The sequence below is a fragment of the Panthera uncia genome, assembly GCF_023721935.1.
Source record: "Panthera uncia isolate 11264 chromosome B2 unlocalized genomic scaffold, Puncia_PCG_1.0 HiC_scaffold_24, whole genome shotgun sequence".
Taxonomy (NCBI): Eukaryota; Metazoa; Chordata; class Mammalia; order Carnivora; family Felidae; genus Panthera; species Panthera uncia.
In genome coordinates, this window is record NW_026057580.1 from 33,171,609 (window position 1) to 33,190,362 (window position 18,754).

The 18,754-nt window shown below is 34.4% G+C and overlaps 1 protein-coding gene and 1 pseudogene across 1 annotated transcript in view; one reads left to right on the top strand and one right to left on the bottom strand.

Annotated features, from left to right (window-relative positions):
- The window catches only part of COL19A1 (collagen type XIX alpha 1 chain), a 323,690-nt gene that overhangs the window by 42,526 nt on the left and 262,410 nt on the right, over window positions 1-18,754 (top strand). Inside the window, exons 6-8 of the mRNA XM_049653877.1 lie at window positions 5,468-5,548; window positions 11,003-11,128; window positions 12,224-12,286. Of these exons, the coding sequence (XP_049509834.1) occupies window positions 5,468-5,548; window positions 11,003-11,128; window positions 12,224-12,286 (270 nt within the window). The remainder of the gene's footprint in view (window positions 1-5,467; window positions 5,549-11,002; window positions 11,129-12,223; window positions 12,287-18,754) is intronic.
- LOC125938160 (ER membrane protein complex subunit 4-like) lies at window positions 9,989-10,827 on the bottom strand (annotated as a pseudogene).

Sequence of the window (18,754 nt, forward strand, 5' to 3'; positions counted from 1 at the left end):
CAAACCAGACAGAAGAAAATAATAAATATTAGAGCAGAAATACACAAAATAGAAACTAAAACACAATAGATCAATTAAACTAGGAGCTGGCTCTTTGAAAAGATCAACAAAATTGATAAACCTCTAGCTAGACTCATAAAAAAAAAAAGAGAACAAGAGAGAGAACACTCAAACAAAATCAGAAATGAAAAAGGAGAAATAAAAACTGATACCACAGAAATACAAATTATTGTAAGAAAATATGAAAATTATATGTCAACAAATTGGACAATTTAGAAGAAATGGATAAATTCCTAGAAAAATATAACCTTCCTAAACTGAAGTAGGAATAGAAAATTTTAACAGACCAATGAAATTGAATCAGTAATCCAAAAACTCCTAACCGCTTCACAAGTGAATTTTACTGAGACTTTAAAGAAGAGTTAATACCAACTGTTCTCAAACTATTGCAAGATGTAGAAGAAGGAAAATTTCCAAATTCATTCCATGAGGCCAGCATTACCCTAAAACCAAAAGCAGATAAAGACACTACAAAAAAGAGAACTACAGGCCAATATCTCTGATTAAAATTGGTGGAAAAATCCTCAACAAAATATTAGCAAATTGAATCCAATAATACATTTTAAAAAATCACACACCACCATCAAGTGGGATTTATTCCTGGGATGCAAGAGTGGTTCAGTATTTGCAAATCAATGTGATACATCATATCAACAAGACAAAGGATAAAAAGCATATGAGCATTTTAGTAGATGCGGAAAAAGCATTTGACAAAGTACAATCTCCATTCATGATAAAAACCCTCAACAAAGTAGGTTTAGAGGGAACAAACCTCAATATAATAAAGACCATGTATGACAGACCCACAGCAAACATCATACTTAATGGTGAAAAGTGGAGAGCTTTTCTTCTAATCTCAGGAACAAGACAAAGTTACTCACTCCCGCCACTTTTATCAACATGGTACTGGAAGTCCTAGCCACAGGAGTCAGATAAAGAAAAAGGAATAAAAAGCATGCAAATTGGTAAGGAAGAAGTAAAACTTTCACTATTTGCAGATGACATGGTAATATATATATAGAAAATTCTAAAGACTCCAAAAATCTACTAGAACTGATAAATGAATTCAGTATGGTTATAGAATACAAAATCAACATATAGAAATCTGTTGCATTTCAATACACTAATAATGAAGAAGCAGACAAAGAAATTAAGAGTACAGTACCATTTACAATTGCATGAAAAATAATAAAATTCCTAGGAGTAAACTTAACCAAGGAGATGGAAGACATGAACTCTGAAAACTATAAAACATTGATGAAAGAGATTGAAGATGACACAAACTAATGGAAAGATAGTCCGTGTTTGTGGATTGGGAGAATAAATACTGTTAAAATTTCCATACTACCCAAAGCAATCTATAGATTTAATGCAATCCCTATCAAAACACCAAGAGCATTTTTCACAGAACTGGAACAAATAATCCTAAAATTTGTATGGAAGCACAAAAGTCCCTGAATAGCCAAAGTTATCTTGAAAAAGAAGAACAAAACTGGAGGTATCACAATTCCAGATTTCAAGAAGCACTTAAAAACTGTACTAATCAAAACACTATGGTACTGCACAAAAATAGACTCATAGATCAATAGAACAGAAAAGAAAGCCCAGAAATAAACTCACAATTATATTGTCAAGTAATCTTTAACAAAGGAGGCAAGAATATGCAATGGGAGAAAGTCTCTTCAACAAATGGCGTTGGAAAAACTGGACAGCAACGTGCAAAAGGATGAAACTGCACCGCTTTCTTGTATCATACATAAAAATAAACTCAAAATGGGTTAGGGACCTAAATGTGAGACCTGAAACAATAAAAACCCAGAAGAGAGCACAGGCAGTAAGTTCTTTGACATTGTCCACAGCAACATTTTTCTAGACATGTCTCCTGAGGCAGGGGAAACAAAAGCAAAAATAAACTAATGCACTTTTTCAAAATAAAAACTTCTGCACAGCAAAGGTAACTATCAGCAAAACTAGAAGATAACCTAGTGAATGAGAGAAGATTTTTGCAAATGACATATCTGGTGAAGAGTGAGTTTCCAAAATATGTGGAGAATTTATACAGTTCAACACACAAAAAAGCAAATAATCCAATTAAAAAATGGGCAGAAGACATGAACAGACATTTCTCCAAAGAAGACATACAGATGGCCAACAGATACATGAAAAGATGCTCAACATCACTCATTATCAGGGACATGCAAGTCAAAACCACAGAGATGTCACTTCACACTTGTCAGAGTGGCTAAAATCAAAAACACAAAAAACAACATGTGTTGGTGAGAATGCCAAGAAAAAGGAACCCTTGTTCACTGTTGGTGGAAATGCAAACTCTTGCAACCACTGTGGATAACAGTATGGAGGTTCTTCAAAAAATTAAGAATAGAAATATTATATATATATTTATTATATATAGAAATATATATAGAAATATAATATATGTATATAATATGTATATAATATGTATATATGTATATATGTGTGTGTATATATATATATATATATATACATATATATATATATATATATCAGCCACAAAAAAAAGAATGAAATCTTGGCATTTGGTACACATGGATGGACCTAGAGAGTATAATGCTGAGTGAAATAAGTCAGAGAAAGACAAATACCATATGATTTCACTCATATGTAGAACTTAAGAAGCAAAACAAATAATGAAAAAAAGAGACCAAAAAACAGATTCTTAACTATAAAGAAGAAACTGATGGTTACCAGAGGGGGAAATGAGTGGGGGATGGGTGAGTAGGGAGATAGGGGAAGGGAATTGAGTACATTTATTACAATGAGCACTGAATATTGTACAGAATTATTGAATCACTATACTGTACACCTGAAACTAATATAACACTTTATGTTAAATACACTGGAATTAAAATTTTAAAAATAAATGAAAAAAAGACAAAAATAAAAAATGTTAAAGCCGTATTATGATGTAGCTTTTTAATGAGATAGTGTTTGAGTTACAAACAAATAAAATACATATTTTATTCTATAAAGATTCTTGGTCCTGGGGCACCTGAGTGCCTCAGTAGGTTAAGTGTCCAACTCTTCATTTAGGCTCAGGCAGGTCATGATCTCACAGTTCATGAGATGAGCCCTGCATCCACTTCTGTGCTAACATCGCAGAGCCTACTTGGGATTCTCTCTCTGTCCTACTCTCTCTGCCCCTCCCCGACTCACATTCTCTCTCTCTCTCTGTCTCTCTCTCTCTCTGTCTCTCTCAAAATGAATGAATAAACACTTAAAAAAAGATTCTTGGAAAAATAAATAAATAAATAAATAAACAAACAAACAAACAAACAAATAAATAAAGATTCTTGGTCCTACTAAAAATTTAAATGGACTAATTTTTAATCATCTCCATACAGGCTCTATGAGTCTTAAGGTCTGTTGTAATGTAAAAATGTTTTATTTATTCAGGATGTCTGTTATTGAAGAAAATCATAATAATTGAGTTTGTTTATTTTATGTATACTGTCCATTTGCTTCTGTGAGAAAGAGGTAGGTGACAAAACTGATATAAAGGATTTTTTTTAACAAATTCTGTGTGACAGGGCCAGTATAGACTTAGCCCTGAACACTGTCCTTATAAAGTACTGTTGTCAATGAAGGATTCTAAAGTAACTAATGAATAATAAAGCATCATTAAACTAGGAATGTAGTTTCAATGTCATGTTAATTGATTAGTTTCTAATCTGTCAAAAATTGGTCATCTATCTTCAGTTAAGTAAAATAATTCATATAAAGGGCCTAGTAGAGTGGATGGTATATAATTGAGTTTTAATATTTATTGGCTATTTTGGTAACAATGATGATGATTAATTGGTTTTAGTTAGGAAGAAAGTTAATTGGAGTCCCCATTCTTTATTCTACTTAGTGGGTATGTTACTATGTGGCTTTTCATTAGACTATGTAAGACAGTGTATTTAAACTTTATAAACAAAAGTTAACTTCAATACCTTGCAAAAAGTTACACAAAAGAAATCATTAAGGCTGCTCATGAATTCACAAGATGTCTGGAGTTCTTAACATGTTTCATGAGCTGAATTGATTTTGTTCATCTCAGTGTAGAGTGATAGTTACAGCCTTTTTTCTACCTCTGTGCTTTTTTGGTGTTGGGCAGAGTTTCAAAACAACTGAAGATATCTGCTTTTCATTATGGTAGGATTAATTATTGTAATATAAAAGTTGGATATCTCTATAACAAGTACATCTTGTTATCAAAGTAATGCATAATTTAGCTCTGGAATATTGGGAGACAGAGGAAGAGATGGAGACAGAGAGAGAAAGAGAAGGGCAGGCAGGAGGAAGAAGACAGGGATGAAAGGAGAGGTTGTTTTTGACCTGTGTCAAATATGTCAAATCATTGTAGGATTTATTTTAAACTACTAAATTTGCAACCACAGATTAATTTAAAATAGCCAATTTACGTGTCTGTCATATTGAAATTCTGTCAATACTCTTTATTATTCTTATGTGGTTCCTTGCTTTTGCATTTAAAGGCATGATTGTACCTTTTTTGAACTGTAAAATCTCGGATTGTGAGTAACTTGTTCCACAAGATGAGAAAACATTTTTGATAATAATTTTAACTTGATAAATGAGCAATGTCTTGCAATATAAGTAATATATGACAGCGAATGTCATATGATCACAACTGAACCAATGGTTTTTGAAATTTGCTTTTATATACAAGTGCTTTGGACTACAAGCATGTTTCCGGAATGAATTATGCTCACAAACCAAAGTTTTACTATTTTATATTTCATGTCCAATGCCAAAAAACGTGAATCTGCTAAGCCAAGAGAAGGAATCTATTGTTTTTGTAAAAAGATTGTGAGTGTGGCTTAGGATTACCCCATAGATATTAGAATGCATTAAAAAGATAAAAACCAAATCTCTCTCTCTCTCTCTTTTTTTTTCTTGTTGGGAAGTAAGCACCTGTTTCAGTGCCTCAAATAAGAGATCTGGAGGTATTGAGAAAGACTTTTCCATCATGTGTTCATTCCTTTGACTACTTTTTCTCCAGAATTTTTTACTTTGGAATATTTCTTATTTTGTGGGCATACTTTATTGTAATGAGTAACAATACCTCTCTTGTAATTAAATACTTCTTTTTTGTATGAAACAACTAGCAAAAATTTGCAATTGCCTTCATTATCTGATTTCTTTCATACAGAGATCTATCTCAATAATTGAATCCATGCCTCTTTCTCTAATGGTCCATAAAATCATGAATCCTAAATTAAATAAAAACATTAAAAATATCTACCAATAACTTATTTGTATTAGCTTCTTTTTATCTTTCCAGTTAAATTACCATAGCTTTTAAGTGCCTAAATGTGATTTTCAAGAAAACTAATGATGTGTCTTATCACTACTTTTTTAATAGATTGAACTTCATCAACTTAAAATCTACTGTAACTCAAACTTCATAGCCCAAGAAACATGCTGCGAAATATCAGATGCTAAGGTAAGTTAGTTTTCGTGGCATGTGAAGAATGCATCTGTAGAGTGTAGATGTAGAGCAGCACTGAGTGTCTTCTGTTGAGGCCAGGTGAGTAATCTGTTCCCAGTAAGACACCCCTTATAGTGCTCTCACATAGTTTCTTTTTACAATGTGAATCCCAGTGTTTTGTCTTGAACTTTGGGAATGGTATGTCCTCACTTTGGACTTGACATAAAGAGAACTTATGACTTTCTCCTTAAAATATGTTCTAATGGTAACATCATCATTTTCCAGTTGCAGGAATTTTAAATCTGTGATCATATGTTACTCTTTCTCACTTTCCTCTTCTAGTTTGTTATCCATCTTGGATAGTTTTCCTTTGTGATAGATTTTTCATCTACCTTTTCCCTGTTATTGACATGGTCTGCCTTTATCTCCTGACTGGATTTTTGCATTATCGTGCCAACTGCCTTTCCAGTCTCTACACCATTTTATTTCAAGATAACCAGAATAAGTCTCTGAATCACTGCTTTGTATATGCATTTATTTTCTCTCAGTAAACATTTGTTATTCACAAACACTGATCTTCTAGACATTGTGCTAAAGAACAAGGCTATAACAGTCATGAATAAGGCACATTCACTGCGTGCTGTTCATCTCTTTCCCCAAGCCTTTGGTCACTCCCTGTTGGCAACAGAATATAAACTCGGTTACTCAGCCTCTCATTCTTAATATTCCCAACCTAACTGTACAACTGTTAATTTCTTGTACCAATATTCCATTCCAAAGAAAAAAATACTGAATTCAGCACTTTCTGTATTTCTCATTATAGTGATCAGGTGCACTATCTTATGTTATTAGATACAGTTGCATTTGTTTTTATTTAGTCAACTCCATTTTAAGCTCATTGAGGGGAGTTACACTTTCATGCTCCACTTTTTTAAAAAAATTTTTTAAAATGTTTATTTTTGACACACACAGAGAGAGAGAGAGAGACACGGAGTGCAAATGGGTAAAGGGCAGAGAGAAAGAGGGCGACACAGAATCCGAAACAGGCTCTAGGCTCTGAGCTGTCAGCACAGAGCCTGACATCAGGCTCGAACTCAGGAACCATGAGATCATGAGCTGAGCCAAAGTCGGACCCTTAACTGACTGAACCACCAGGTGCCCCTCATGCTGTGCTTTTCTATTCCTAGAGCTTTGTTTCTAGAAGACAGTCAAAACACTTTCTTAAGTTGTTGACTTATCAACTATTAAAGCAGGTAGATGGGACAAAAAGTGTTTAACAGGGATTAATTTTAAAAAGTTTTACAGAGAGAACATATGAAAAGTGAAAGTAAAAGGTGAAATGTTTTTCTTTGTATCTTAGACTCTTCAGAACTTCTATACTTACATCCAAAATTGTATGAAAATTTTATCAATAACTTAGGAATTCAAAAATATTTTTAACTTCTGTCTCTCACTGTGAATAGTAGGATAATAATGTGGCTGATTTAAAGCATTATCTAAGTCTTTCAAAATTACTTGTTTTACTTATGTAACTTGGTTTAAAGCATATCTCCAAACCAGTTTATGGCTCTCATTCCAAGTAAAATGAAAGCCAGCCAAATATCATTCTATAAATATCTAAAAAGATAATTTATAATGCCAATCTACAGACCTGAAATACCGAGACTTCCTGGAGCCACATATGTAAATTTTGAAGGTGTTTAATTCTCTGAAAGCTTATTTTTTAAATTAATTATTCATTTAGGATGTAAGAGCTTTTAAAATAATAATTTTTCCTGATTAAAAAGTAGCATAAAATTTTTTTGATATATCTAAATATTGAATCTTGGGGTACTTGACTGGTTCAGTCAGTTAAGTGTCCAACTCTTGATTTCAGCTCACGTCATGATCTCATGATGGGTTGTAAGATCAAGCCCCATGTTGGGCTCTGCACTGACAGCATGGAGCCTCTTTGGGATTCTCTCTTTGCCCTTGCCCTGCTCTCTTTCTTTCTCTCACTCTTTCTGAAATAAATAAACATAAGAGAAAGAAAGAAAGAAAGAAAGAAAGAAAGAAAGAAAGAAAGAAAGAAAAGAAAGAGAAAGAAAGAGAGAGAGAAAGAAAGAAAGAAAGAAAGAGAAAAAGAAAGTTGTATTCTTGACTAGTTTTTACTCTGTGTCATCACATAATAGATATTTTCAATACAAATTATGAGAAAAGTGTTTAAGGAAGTATAGGTGATAGATTTAGTGGAGTGGTTTGATTATTAAAAACAGTGATGTAACTTAATAAATTATGGTAAAAAAGTTAATCACATCTTAAAAATGTTACTTTGGAGTTAAATTGTGGAAAAGAAGGTAGGAATTCATCTCCAACCGTAAGAAAAAAATAACAAAAACCTGCCTATTTTCCTGATGATAATTATTTGAAGGGACATCATCATTCTGTTAATGAGTAACAGAAAATAGAAACATGCTACATTTTACAAATGGGAAGATAAATAATTATATAAAAGCCATTTAAGTGCATCTGTTATAATTCTGACACCAACTTTTTTTTTTTGAAAAATGTATTGAATTCAGAAAGTTTTAATGTGCTTGCTTAAAAATTTAATTTTATCTTGGAATTTCAAATCAGACATGTTTTTTGTTATTAATAGTTTATAGCATATTTCAAGGGTAAAATTTATTCAAGATAATTTGTAAATATACTTCTTTGCTTCTATTAATTAGATTTTCTGTTTCTGTCAAGTTTCATGACTACAGACATAGGCAGAAGGAGGAAATTAGCAACATTTGTTGAAAATAAATGTGAAATGTGATTAAAATTTGTAGGGCCAATTAAGTAAATATGTGTCAAATCAAAACCAGAAGTTTTACAAAGAGTCCTTACTTGTACATTTTCATGTTCTCTTTAGGCACTCTTTGGAGAGTGTGGACAGTTTTATAGTGAAGCCTGAGACATACTTTTCAAGTCATTTAAATCCCCAATTTAATGTAGTAAATCAGTTATCCAGAGCAAAATTATGAACTCGAATTGGGTTGTGGTCATCTGAGTGGGAACCAGCAGAGCTGGACCTGACTGGAAAATCATATCAAATCATATGAGAGAAATGAACTATTCTGGTGATAATCATGTTTCATTCTAATGTGACTTGAAACTTGTGGACTTGGAAACTGATCAAGGTAACAAAAGAGCCAGTTATTAAATCCGGAGAGGGTAAATGTGATGGAACTAGTGGTGGACATGGGAACCTAATCCCAGTGTTTCTGGGTGCTATTTTTCTTACAGTTTTTGTTGTTTTCACAGGCATTGGAATGCTACCCATTTTTTTCAAAATAATTTTGTGTCTTAAAAATTATGTATGTTTGTCATAGAAAACTTGGAAAATACAGCCAAATTTAAAGAAGGAAGTAGATATCAACCTTGGTCTCACCACAGTAAATAACCACTGACCATCCTTTACTACTTTTTTATCCTGACAATATTTTTCCAAGCATATATAATTTGTAATATGTAATGTGTGAGCCCTTTCCCCTAAATTGGAAATTCAGAGTTATGAAATGGCAAGCATAAAATTACAAATTCACAGTTACAAACCCTGATGAGGAGACTGAAATTATGAAATAATTATTATGAAACTATTAATTATTAATTTAATAATTATTAACAATAATTAATCACTGGTAAGTAATGGGATAGGAGAGGATACATTTATCCTCCCATCTGGATTTATTTTTTGAGAGAAAAAGTCATTTCTCTGTAACTGAGTTTCACTTCATGTTATCCCACATGTTCTGAACCCACTGATAAAGTATAAATTTTGCCACTTGTCTGTTATAGTGTAGACTTTTTAATAACTTTAAAGGACAAAGGAGTAGAATAAGATACACTTTAATTAAATATATACCATCTTGGAGTGTAAAAAGTATTTTTTTATTTGCTCTTTGTCTGTTTTGTTTTTCTTTTCATCATGTGTAATCTGAATCTAGCATTAGTTTCTCACATCTTCCAAAGTGTTTCCAACAGAATTTTTATGTCCCAGTTTATGTTAAATAGAAGTGAAATATTAAGGAGAATAGATTTAAGGGAAACTTGTGCCACTTTTTTTTTAAGCATTGTTCTCAACCACACAATTTATTGAAAGGAGCTGCTGCTGTGGGTCTTGATTTAGCAGCAGGCGTTCTTTTGTTTCATTAGAGTTACAGTTTCATTTGTTGTTTTGCTCTGTCCTGGAACCATAAATACAGTTTTCAACATTATTTTCAGTCAAGGGTTGTCATGTAGTTTGTGTTCATAGTGATACATACTTGTCTTTCTGGGGTTTGCCTCCTCGCCATGGGGAGCAGGGAGCTTTGGGCTCTTCCCAGCTTGAATGATGATGTTAAGAGTTTGTATGCCGAGGGGGAGCCTCTGGGCATAAAGAGGTTGTACATGAGATCCCAGGATGTAGGACCAGGTAGTTCTTTCTCAGGTTCACAGAAGCAGTTCTCCACTACTGAACCCCATCCTCTCTGGGGGCTCAATGAGGGCTAACCAATCTGATGCATGTGTGGGCAATAGTCCCATTGACTGGCACTAATAAACAGTCCATGCCAAACCCGTGAGGTTTCTGAGAATACACCAAATCGTACAGAAACTTCTGGCTTGAACTTTCTAGCATCTTGAAAGTGGCTGAAATGGCCATAAGTGCCTGAATAGCCCCCCCAAGCCACCATCACACCACTGTAGTAGGGAAGATGGAGACAGTATTGCCTGCCATATACATAATGAAGAGGTTCATGGGAATCTGCTTGAAGGGACCCAAGGCAATGTTCCAGTAGCGCTTCTCCGCTACAATCCTGTCTGTCTCTTGCATACTGGTTTCAGGCAGGCACTTGCTTGTCCAAGCAACTGTCAGGGTACAGTGAGTCTCCCTGGCTACTGCCCTGGTCACTTTGTCTCCTGCTGCCTCCTCCAGGCCCGCTCGGCTCAATGGCCCACTTGAAGCACCGACCTCGGTTAGCCACCAGGCCCTCAGGGTCATCATGGCAATGGCTGCCTACCAAAGCTACCAAGCTCCTTATGCCTTTACATTCATCTTATAGGAGTAAATGAGGTTCTAAAAGTTCAAGTCACTTGCTTTTATTTTAAATTTTGTTCCACAAAAACGTATACAGATGTAATGTGTATAACTATTCTATGGTAGCAATGCAGTTATTGTAAATATTTGATATTTCTGTACTTATCATAAAGTCATTTATAATAGCTTTAGAATTCCTCATCAAAACAAATTTTAGCGCATTTCTAACATGTTGTAGTGTAATGAAACACATTGGAGGCCTAGTGAAAGAGCAAAGACATTATCAATTTTCATATACCTGTATCAACTTTTGGCTAATTAGAAGGTGGTTCTTTCAGGCAACTCCAGTCATCCCTAGTTTGGTGGGAGCCAGTATTTGGGATGCTAGAATGTTGGGAATTAACTCTATTCATTTTTCTGGATTTTAGTGTCCAGATTATGATGGCTTTGGAAGCACTGCATCATCACTGTTACCCGCTCATGCCAGTAAACTGTCCGCCTATCTTCCAGCAAAGGAGGAACTTCAAGACCGGTGCCAGTGCATTCCAAACAAGGTTTGCTAGTTTTAATCTATGCCCACTGAGAAGCCACTGCACAAAGTGAGCCATCCCCTTGGATGTGGCCCCAGTGCACAGAATGTATCTTGACCTCTAGTGCTAGTTGAATCAAAAGCATAAGCCATTCAGTCGCTGGGATGGATTATGAGAAGGGAATTGGAGAAAGGATTTCATGCATTGTTTTCTGGCTAGTTCTGAAGCCATAGACTTTCCAGGCTATGAATGAGAATGGATAGAAAGGTAAGGGGAGGACCCACCTGTACAATAGACAAATATTGAGTACTTAACATGTGCCAGGTGTAAGCTTCAGTTTTGGGAATTCACAGTTGAAACAGTGCCTGCTCTTCCACACATACACAAAAATACCCTATATGGTATTTCTTTGTTGTGTGGAGGCTGTTTGTCTAGTATCTCCAAATATCCAGCCAGCCGTCTCCTTTTGCCATAAATTGCATAGAGAATTTATAGAGAATATCACTCAAAGAAGTTGCTTCTCTGGTACCACTACAGTCCCCTGGTCAGGAAGAGTGGGCCCGTGGACCGACATAAACTTCTTTTGTGAATAGTAATGGCAGTCAAGAGGCTATGCTAAAAGTAGGTTGAGTGATTTCTTGATGGTTTTCCTCTATGCCCTTACCTGGGAAAGGAAAGAGGTTCCTAGAGCAGAATGTCCCCTGGCACTGTCACTTCATACTTCCCCTTAGAGGCTTAACACATCCTGCTACCCCTTTGCTCTTGGTTGGAGGAGGGGGTATACGGGTGAGGTAAAGTTTAGAGGAAATTTACATTTCTTGTAGTGACCAACACTGTATCATAGGCTCCATGAGAAAGGCAGGTGCAGGGCCATAGGGGAGCATCATGTGTTCAAGTTCCTGGAAAGTCTCATGGAGGAGATGATGTCAAATGGTATTTGGAAGACGGAGAGTACTGAGCCTCCTGAACAAGGGAAGGGCATTCCAGCAGAGGGACCGCCATCAGCTCAGAGGAGAGTAAAGCTTTATCCTACTGTTGTCACCTTCATATTTACAAATTATTAGTCTTTGGCTCAATGTTATAGAATGTTTGATAACACAGAAATTCACTTTTGCTCAGGGAGAAGCAGGTTTTCCAGGAACTCCAGGCTCACCTGGTCAGAAAGGGGATAAAGGAGAACCGGTAAGATACCGCAAAACACTGTCAGAATGAAAGTGGATTGGTTCAAAAGTGATTTAAAAATGTGTCCACGTCATATCTCTATGTCCCATACAAATGCACGTTTCTGTTAAAGGCTATTAAGGACTATATTTAAATGCTGATCACTGAAATGAGAAAGACTATATCAGCATCCAAGTCTGCTTTTGAGTTCCTATTGGAACTAAAATTTTAAAAGATATAGAGACCCAAATCTTTGTTATCTATAAACTATAAGCAAAATTGTGAAGTAAGAACATTTATATTTTGTTATGCCCTAACTTTCTTTAGCATTCTGTTCACCGAATACTTGATGAACTCTTATTTCACTTGTGTGTTGATGGGTCCCCACTGAAGATTCTTTTTTAGCTTCTTATTCATTTGTTTATTTGTGTATTTTACTTTTATATAAAATTATACCCTCTTCACCCATTTCACAGAGCATGAGCAGAGGAAGGGCCTAGAGAGAGGGAGGGAGGGAGAGAGAGAGAGAGAGAGAGAGAAAGAGAGAAAGAGAGAGAGAGGCAGAATCTGAAGCAGGCTCCAGGCTCTCAGTTGTCAACACCAGAGCCTGGCGTGGGGCTCAAACCATGGACTGCAAGATCATGACCTGAGTCAAAGTTGGATGTTTAACTGACTGAGCCACCCAGGTGCCCTGAAAAATGCCATTTTGATAGGGATTGCACTGTACTGTAGATGGCTTTGCGTAGTATAGATATTTGGACAATATTGATTCTTCTAATCCATGAGCATAGAATATCTTTCCATTTGTATTTTCTTCAATTTCTTTTATTAATGTCTTATAGTTTTCAATATACATGTCTTTCACTTCCTTGGTTAAATTTATTCCTAGGTATTTTATTCTTTTTGATGCAATTATAATTAAGATTTTTTAAGATTTCTCTTTCTGATAGTTCACTATTAGTGTATAGAAACACCACAGATTTTTGTATCTTGATTTTGTACTCTGCAACTTTACTGAATTTGTTAATTAGTTCTAACAGTCTTTTGATGGACTCTTTAGGGTTTTCTATATACGCAATCATGTCATTTGTAAGTTGTGACAGTTTCACTTATTCCTTTCCAATTTGGATGCCTTTTCTTTCTTTTTCTTGCCTAATTGTTTTGGCTAGGACTTCCAATACTATGTTGAATAGTAGTAGTGGAATTAGGCACCCTTGTCTTGTTTCTGATCTTAAAGGAAAAGTTTTCAGCTTTTCACCGTTGAGTATGATGTTAGTTGTGGGCTTGTCATATATGGCCATTATTATGTTGAGGTACTTTCCCTCTATCGTCACTTTCTTAGGAATTTTTATCATATGTGGATGTTGAATTTTGTCAAATACTTTTTCTGCGTCTATTGAGATGATCATATGATTTTTATCCTTAAATTTGCTAATACAGTGTATCATTGACTAATTTATGGATGTTGAACCATCCTTGCATGCCTGTAATAAATCCCACTTGATCATGGTATATGATACTTTTAATATATTGTTGAATTCTGTTTGCTTATATTTTGTGAGAATTTTTACACCTATATTCATCAGGGGTATTAGCTTGTAATTTTATTTATTTCTGGCATATTTGTCTAATTTTGATATCATGGTAATGCTGGCCACATAAAACAGATTTGAAAGAGTTCTCTTATTCTGCATTTTGGAAGAGTTTGAGAAGGATTGGTACTAATTCTTCTTTGAATGTTTGGTAGAATTCACCAGTGAAACTGTCTGGTCCTGCAGATTTGTTTACTAGGAGATTTTTGATTAATGATTCAGTCTCCCTATTAGTAATCAGTCTGCTCATTTTTTGTTTATCATGGTTCAGTCTTGGTAAGATATATGTTTCTAGAAATTTATACATTTCTTCTACGTTGTCCAATTTGTTGACATATCATTGTTTGTAGTAGTCTCATGATCCCTTATGTTTCTGTGGTATCAGTTGTAACTTCTTTTTCAATTCTGATTTTGTGTCCTTTGTGTATTTATTGTGTATTTATCTATTTATTTGATGAATATACTTAAGGGTTGTCAATTTTGTTTCTCTTTCAAAGAACGAGCTCTTAGTTTCATTGGTCTCTATTATCTTTTTAGTCTCTATTTCATTTATTTCTGCTGTACTCTTTGTTATTTACTTCCTTCTACTAACTTTAGGCTTTGTTTTTTTTTTTCCTAGTTCCTTGAGGTGTAAAGTTAAGTTGCTTATTTGAGACTTTTTGTGTTGCTTGTGGTAGGCATTTATCACAATGAACTTCCCTCCTGGAATTGCCTTTGCCGTATCTCAGAAATTTTGGTATGCTATATTTACATTTTCATTTGTCTCAAGATATTTTTTATCTCTCTTTTTATTTTTTCTTTGATCCATTGATTACTCAGTAGCATGTTGTTTAATATCCACATATTTGTGAATTTTTCAGTTTCTTTTTCATTTAATTAATTTCTAGTTGCACATCTCTGTGGTTGCAAGAGATGCTTGAAATGATTTCAGTTTCTGAAATTTAAGATTTGTTTTTGTGGCCTAACATTTGATCTGTCTTGAAAAGCGTTCCATGTGCACTTGAAAAGAATGTGTATTTTGTTGCTTTTGCATGGAATGTTCTGATCCTGGTGTATAATGCTTTCACTTTATTGTTGAGTTCATTTTGTTAATATTTTGTTGAGGATACTTGCATCTATGTTTATCAGGGATATTCATTTATAATTTACTTTTCTCATGACTTGTTTCTCTTGTCTGCTGAGGAGTCCCACTTAAGATTCTTCCTTAGCTTCCTACCCTTTTCTTAAACAGCTCATCTTTGTTGAACTAATTCTAAGCAGTATCCCGTGTTTAGAGATCTGCCTTTCCCTTCTCCCTGCTGTATCAAAACTTAAGTGTTCTCTTTTCCACTTTTTAATATCATGTCTTTTGTTAGATACCTAAATACATTAATTTGTGCTAGGCTTAGGAGTTGATTATGTTTTTGTTATCTTTCCAAGGTGAAACAGATTTATATTCCATTCATGCCTTAACTTGGAAGTCCATGGTTCTAAATTAACAAAATAATCTAAGTGGGCTCCTTATTTTAAAGGGTAGGAGACTGATGTCTGAGCAATGACTGATCCTTCAGACTTGCACAGCAAACTTCAACAAAGACAATCATAGGCATTTGACTCCTAAAGTAAGTTCTGCCCATTGTGGCTTGCATGGCAACTTTAGGAACCTTAGTAGCTGTTCAAATGGGAATTTTGAAGTAGGATGGAGCATATAGTTTTGCCCTTTAAATCAAATTACTTGGGATAACTTTGCTGAATGCCACTGAACAATATCTAGTTCTAAGGACTACATCAATCAAACTGAACATATAAATCATTATAGCAATAGCTAGTATTTATTGAATGCTTACTATGTGCCAGACACTGAGAAGAGTGATTTACATATCTTATCTTTTTGATCCTTAAAACTCTTCATGTTAAGTGTTGGTATTACTATTTTATAAAAGGCAAAACTGAAGTTTAAGGAGGTTAAATTATTGACCAAGGCCACGTGGTCAAGCTGGGGTCTGAACCCCTAGACCTGTCAAATCCAGTGTCCTTCTCTTAATCAGTTTGCATTTTGAAGGTTGCTCTATATTTAAAAGCTCTCCAGTATTATTTGTGTTCTTTGATCATGGTACTTCCACTTGTAATACTCATTTTAATCCTTTTAACTTCATAAAGAAAGGCAACCCAATATTTTTATCCTCATTTTGCAACTGAGAAAACCATGCATGGGTAGAATGGTGTGCTCAAGGTAACGTAATTAAGAGGACTCATAGAGTAGAGAGATCTGAATTAATCCCAGCTCTTCTTAGGTTAGCAGTGTGAGCTTGGCCAAGCCACCCAGTCTCTTCATGTTTCATTTCCCTCATCTGTAAAGGAGGGTGTATAATCTATCAGTTCTACCTACATTGTAAGGTTGACACAAAGTACTTTGAAAATGCATATATGGCTTACTTGTTGGTTGATTGTGATGTGATGCACATTACCATTTTTTAACTTGACTTTCTTATTCTTTGACTTACCAATTCTATCAATTTAAGATTACTGGCATAGGAAGAAATTTCATATGTCAGTTTTAGAAGGGATAAAATACTTTAAAAATATCCTTGCCCCTGTTAAAAAATATTACATAAATATTAATAAAATCATTAAATCACCTTTAAATGATTTTTTTAAAAGATTAAGTGCTGAGTCTCTCTTGTTAGAGCATATATCTTTTAAAGACTCATTCTTTCTCCTTACTCTTTAATCATAAATAGATGTCTCCTTTAATATGTAAATATTCATTTTTCTTTTATTCGTTAATTTATCAGCAACTATTTATTGAGTTCCTATTATTATAACAAAAAGTATACTAAGTTCTGGAGCTATAGCAGTAGTGAGAAAGCATAGGCTTAATCTCACTGAGTTTATAATCTAGTGTTGATTTGTTTAAGGAGTCTTTCCTCCCTCTGTAGGAAAGAAAACCAGTAGAAAAGAACTAGGAAGGAATTAGTAAAAATGATAAATAGCAAATTTATTTTATTTCAAGTATATAAAATATACAAGAAATGTATCTTAGGGTTACAATGTGTTATGTAACTTCCCACTTAAGATATGTTTTTAAAATACTAACATTGGTTTTAGTGTCCAGACTACATGGAACTCATAATTGCAGGTGATTTTAGTAGCAAGGTAAAAACAGCTGGGATAAAATAAATTGATGATTTACAAAACAAGACAAATAATTGATTGGTATGCTTCCTTTATTTTTTCAGTACAAGCACCAGCATTTGATTAAACCAGCATAGTACTTGCTATGTAATTATGACTTCAGATGACTGTGGCCATGAATGTGTTCTACTTTCCTGGCACTCGTAATAAACATAGATGTATTATTTCATTTTAAGGAGTTGATGATGAGTCTGTTCCTGTTCTTATTGTACTGTGTGATCCTGCAACTTTAATGTGAAATAAATAAAGATGACTTTCCTCTGTGTTTAAGTCTGGTATGTAATTTTCATTATTAGACTAGGTGCACAAAATAATGTCTGCAGAGCTTGAAGATTGAAAGTCATTTGCTCTAAGGCATATTGAATAGTTAATTTTGTAAAATGATCAGAAGTGCAGTGTTACTAAGGGAACTAGGTGTTCTCAAGGTTTTCCTTTTGGTTTTAAGACTGACAAAGGATATTTAGGACAGTATATTAGAAGGCTTACCTCTTTGGAACCTGAACCACTTGAGAGTGAATCCTGTCCCCCTCTTACTTACTTTAAAAATGATACTTAATAATACCTAGTCAATGCTTTATTGTGAAGAAGGAGTACAATAAAATGTGTATAAAATATTGAGTGCTAGAAACTGTCACATAATAGGTACTGAAAAAATATATGTTTCTTCTGCTTTTCTATCCACAGTATAATCTTCACATGTTGAAGGAGAGATGGAGATAATCCTTTAGAGTTCAGTTTCTTATGTGACTTGACCAAAAACAAAATAATCTTCATTTGTAAAATAATCCCTTAGAATTTGCAATTGATTAAATATTTTAGTAAATAAAAATCTCAGATGGTTATTGTGTGGTACTTGTAGTAAATATTAATAATTTATTGATAGTTCATTTCTTAAAAAGATCACTTGATATAAGTATTTCATTCAAATCTGTGTCTTCTGTTCCCAATATTATTTCACAATGAATAATCCTGTCAGGAAATCCTTTCCTACCTGGGTCAAAATCCACCCGTGGCTTCCTTTCTCCCTCAAGGTGAACACTGAAGCTCTTGCCTTGGCTACAAGGCTTTGCATAATGTGTAGAGCTCTCCCTATCCCTACCTCTCCACTCCCTATATTGTCTCCTACCGTTTCCCCTGTTCACTCCTGCTCCAGGGTCTTTACATCAGGTTACATATACCTGGGGTTTCTTTAGATATCCATCTGGCTCTCTCCTTCAAACCATTTAGGTTCTTGCTCAGAAATCACTTTAAAATAAAAAGCCTCTTCTGATATCTTTATATAAAAAGCATCCCTTCATTCCACCTCTGTCTTCTTTCTTAGCATTTTTAGTGTCACTTGACTTGTTAAAATTATGTCTCTATTTATTTCCTCCACTAGAATAGAAGTTTTGTGAGCAACATGCATAGAACAGCACCTAATAGGAGTTGAATGAATAAATGAGCATCACACCTGAAAGTCTAAATCATCAAGTCAGCTGTTCCTAGAACCTATAAATTCAGGTGCCCCAATTGCCTAGGGTACTTTGCCAAGCACAAAGAGTCAGTTTACAGAGAAAGAACTAGATATGCTAAATCATAAAGGACAGTTACATTTTTCACTATTGTTTGTTCTACTACACTTTTTCTTTTAAAACACAAGTTAGTGACCTGATTAGTTTTAGCTTCATATTGCCAATTAGTAATGAAGAATCAGAAATATTTGGAAAAAAATGTTTGGGCTTAA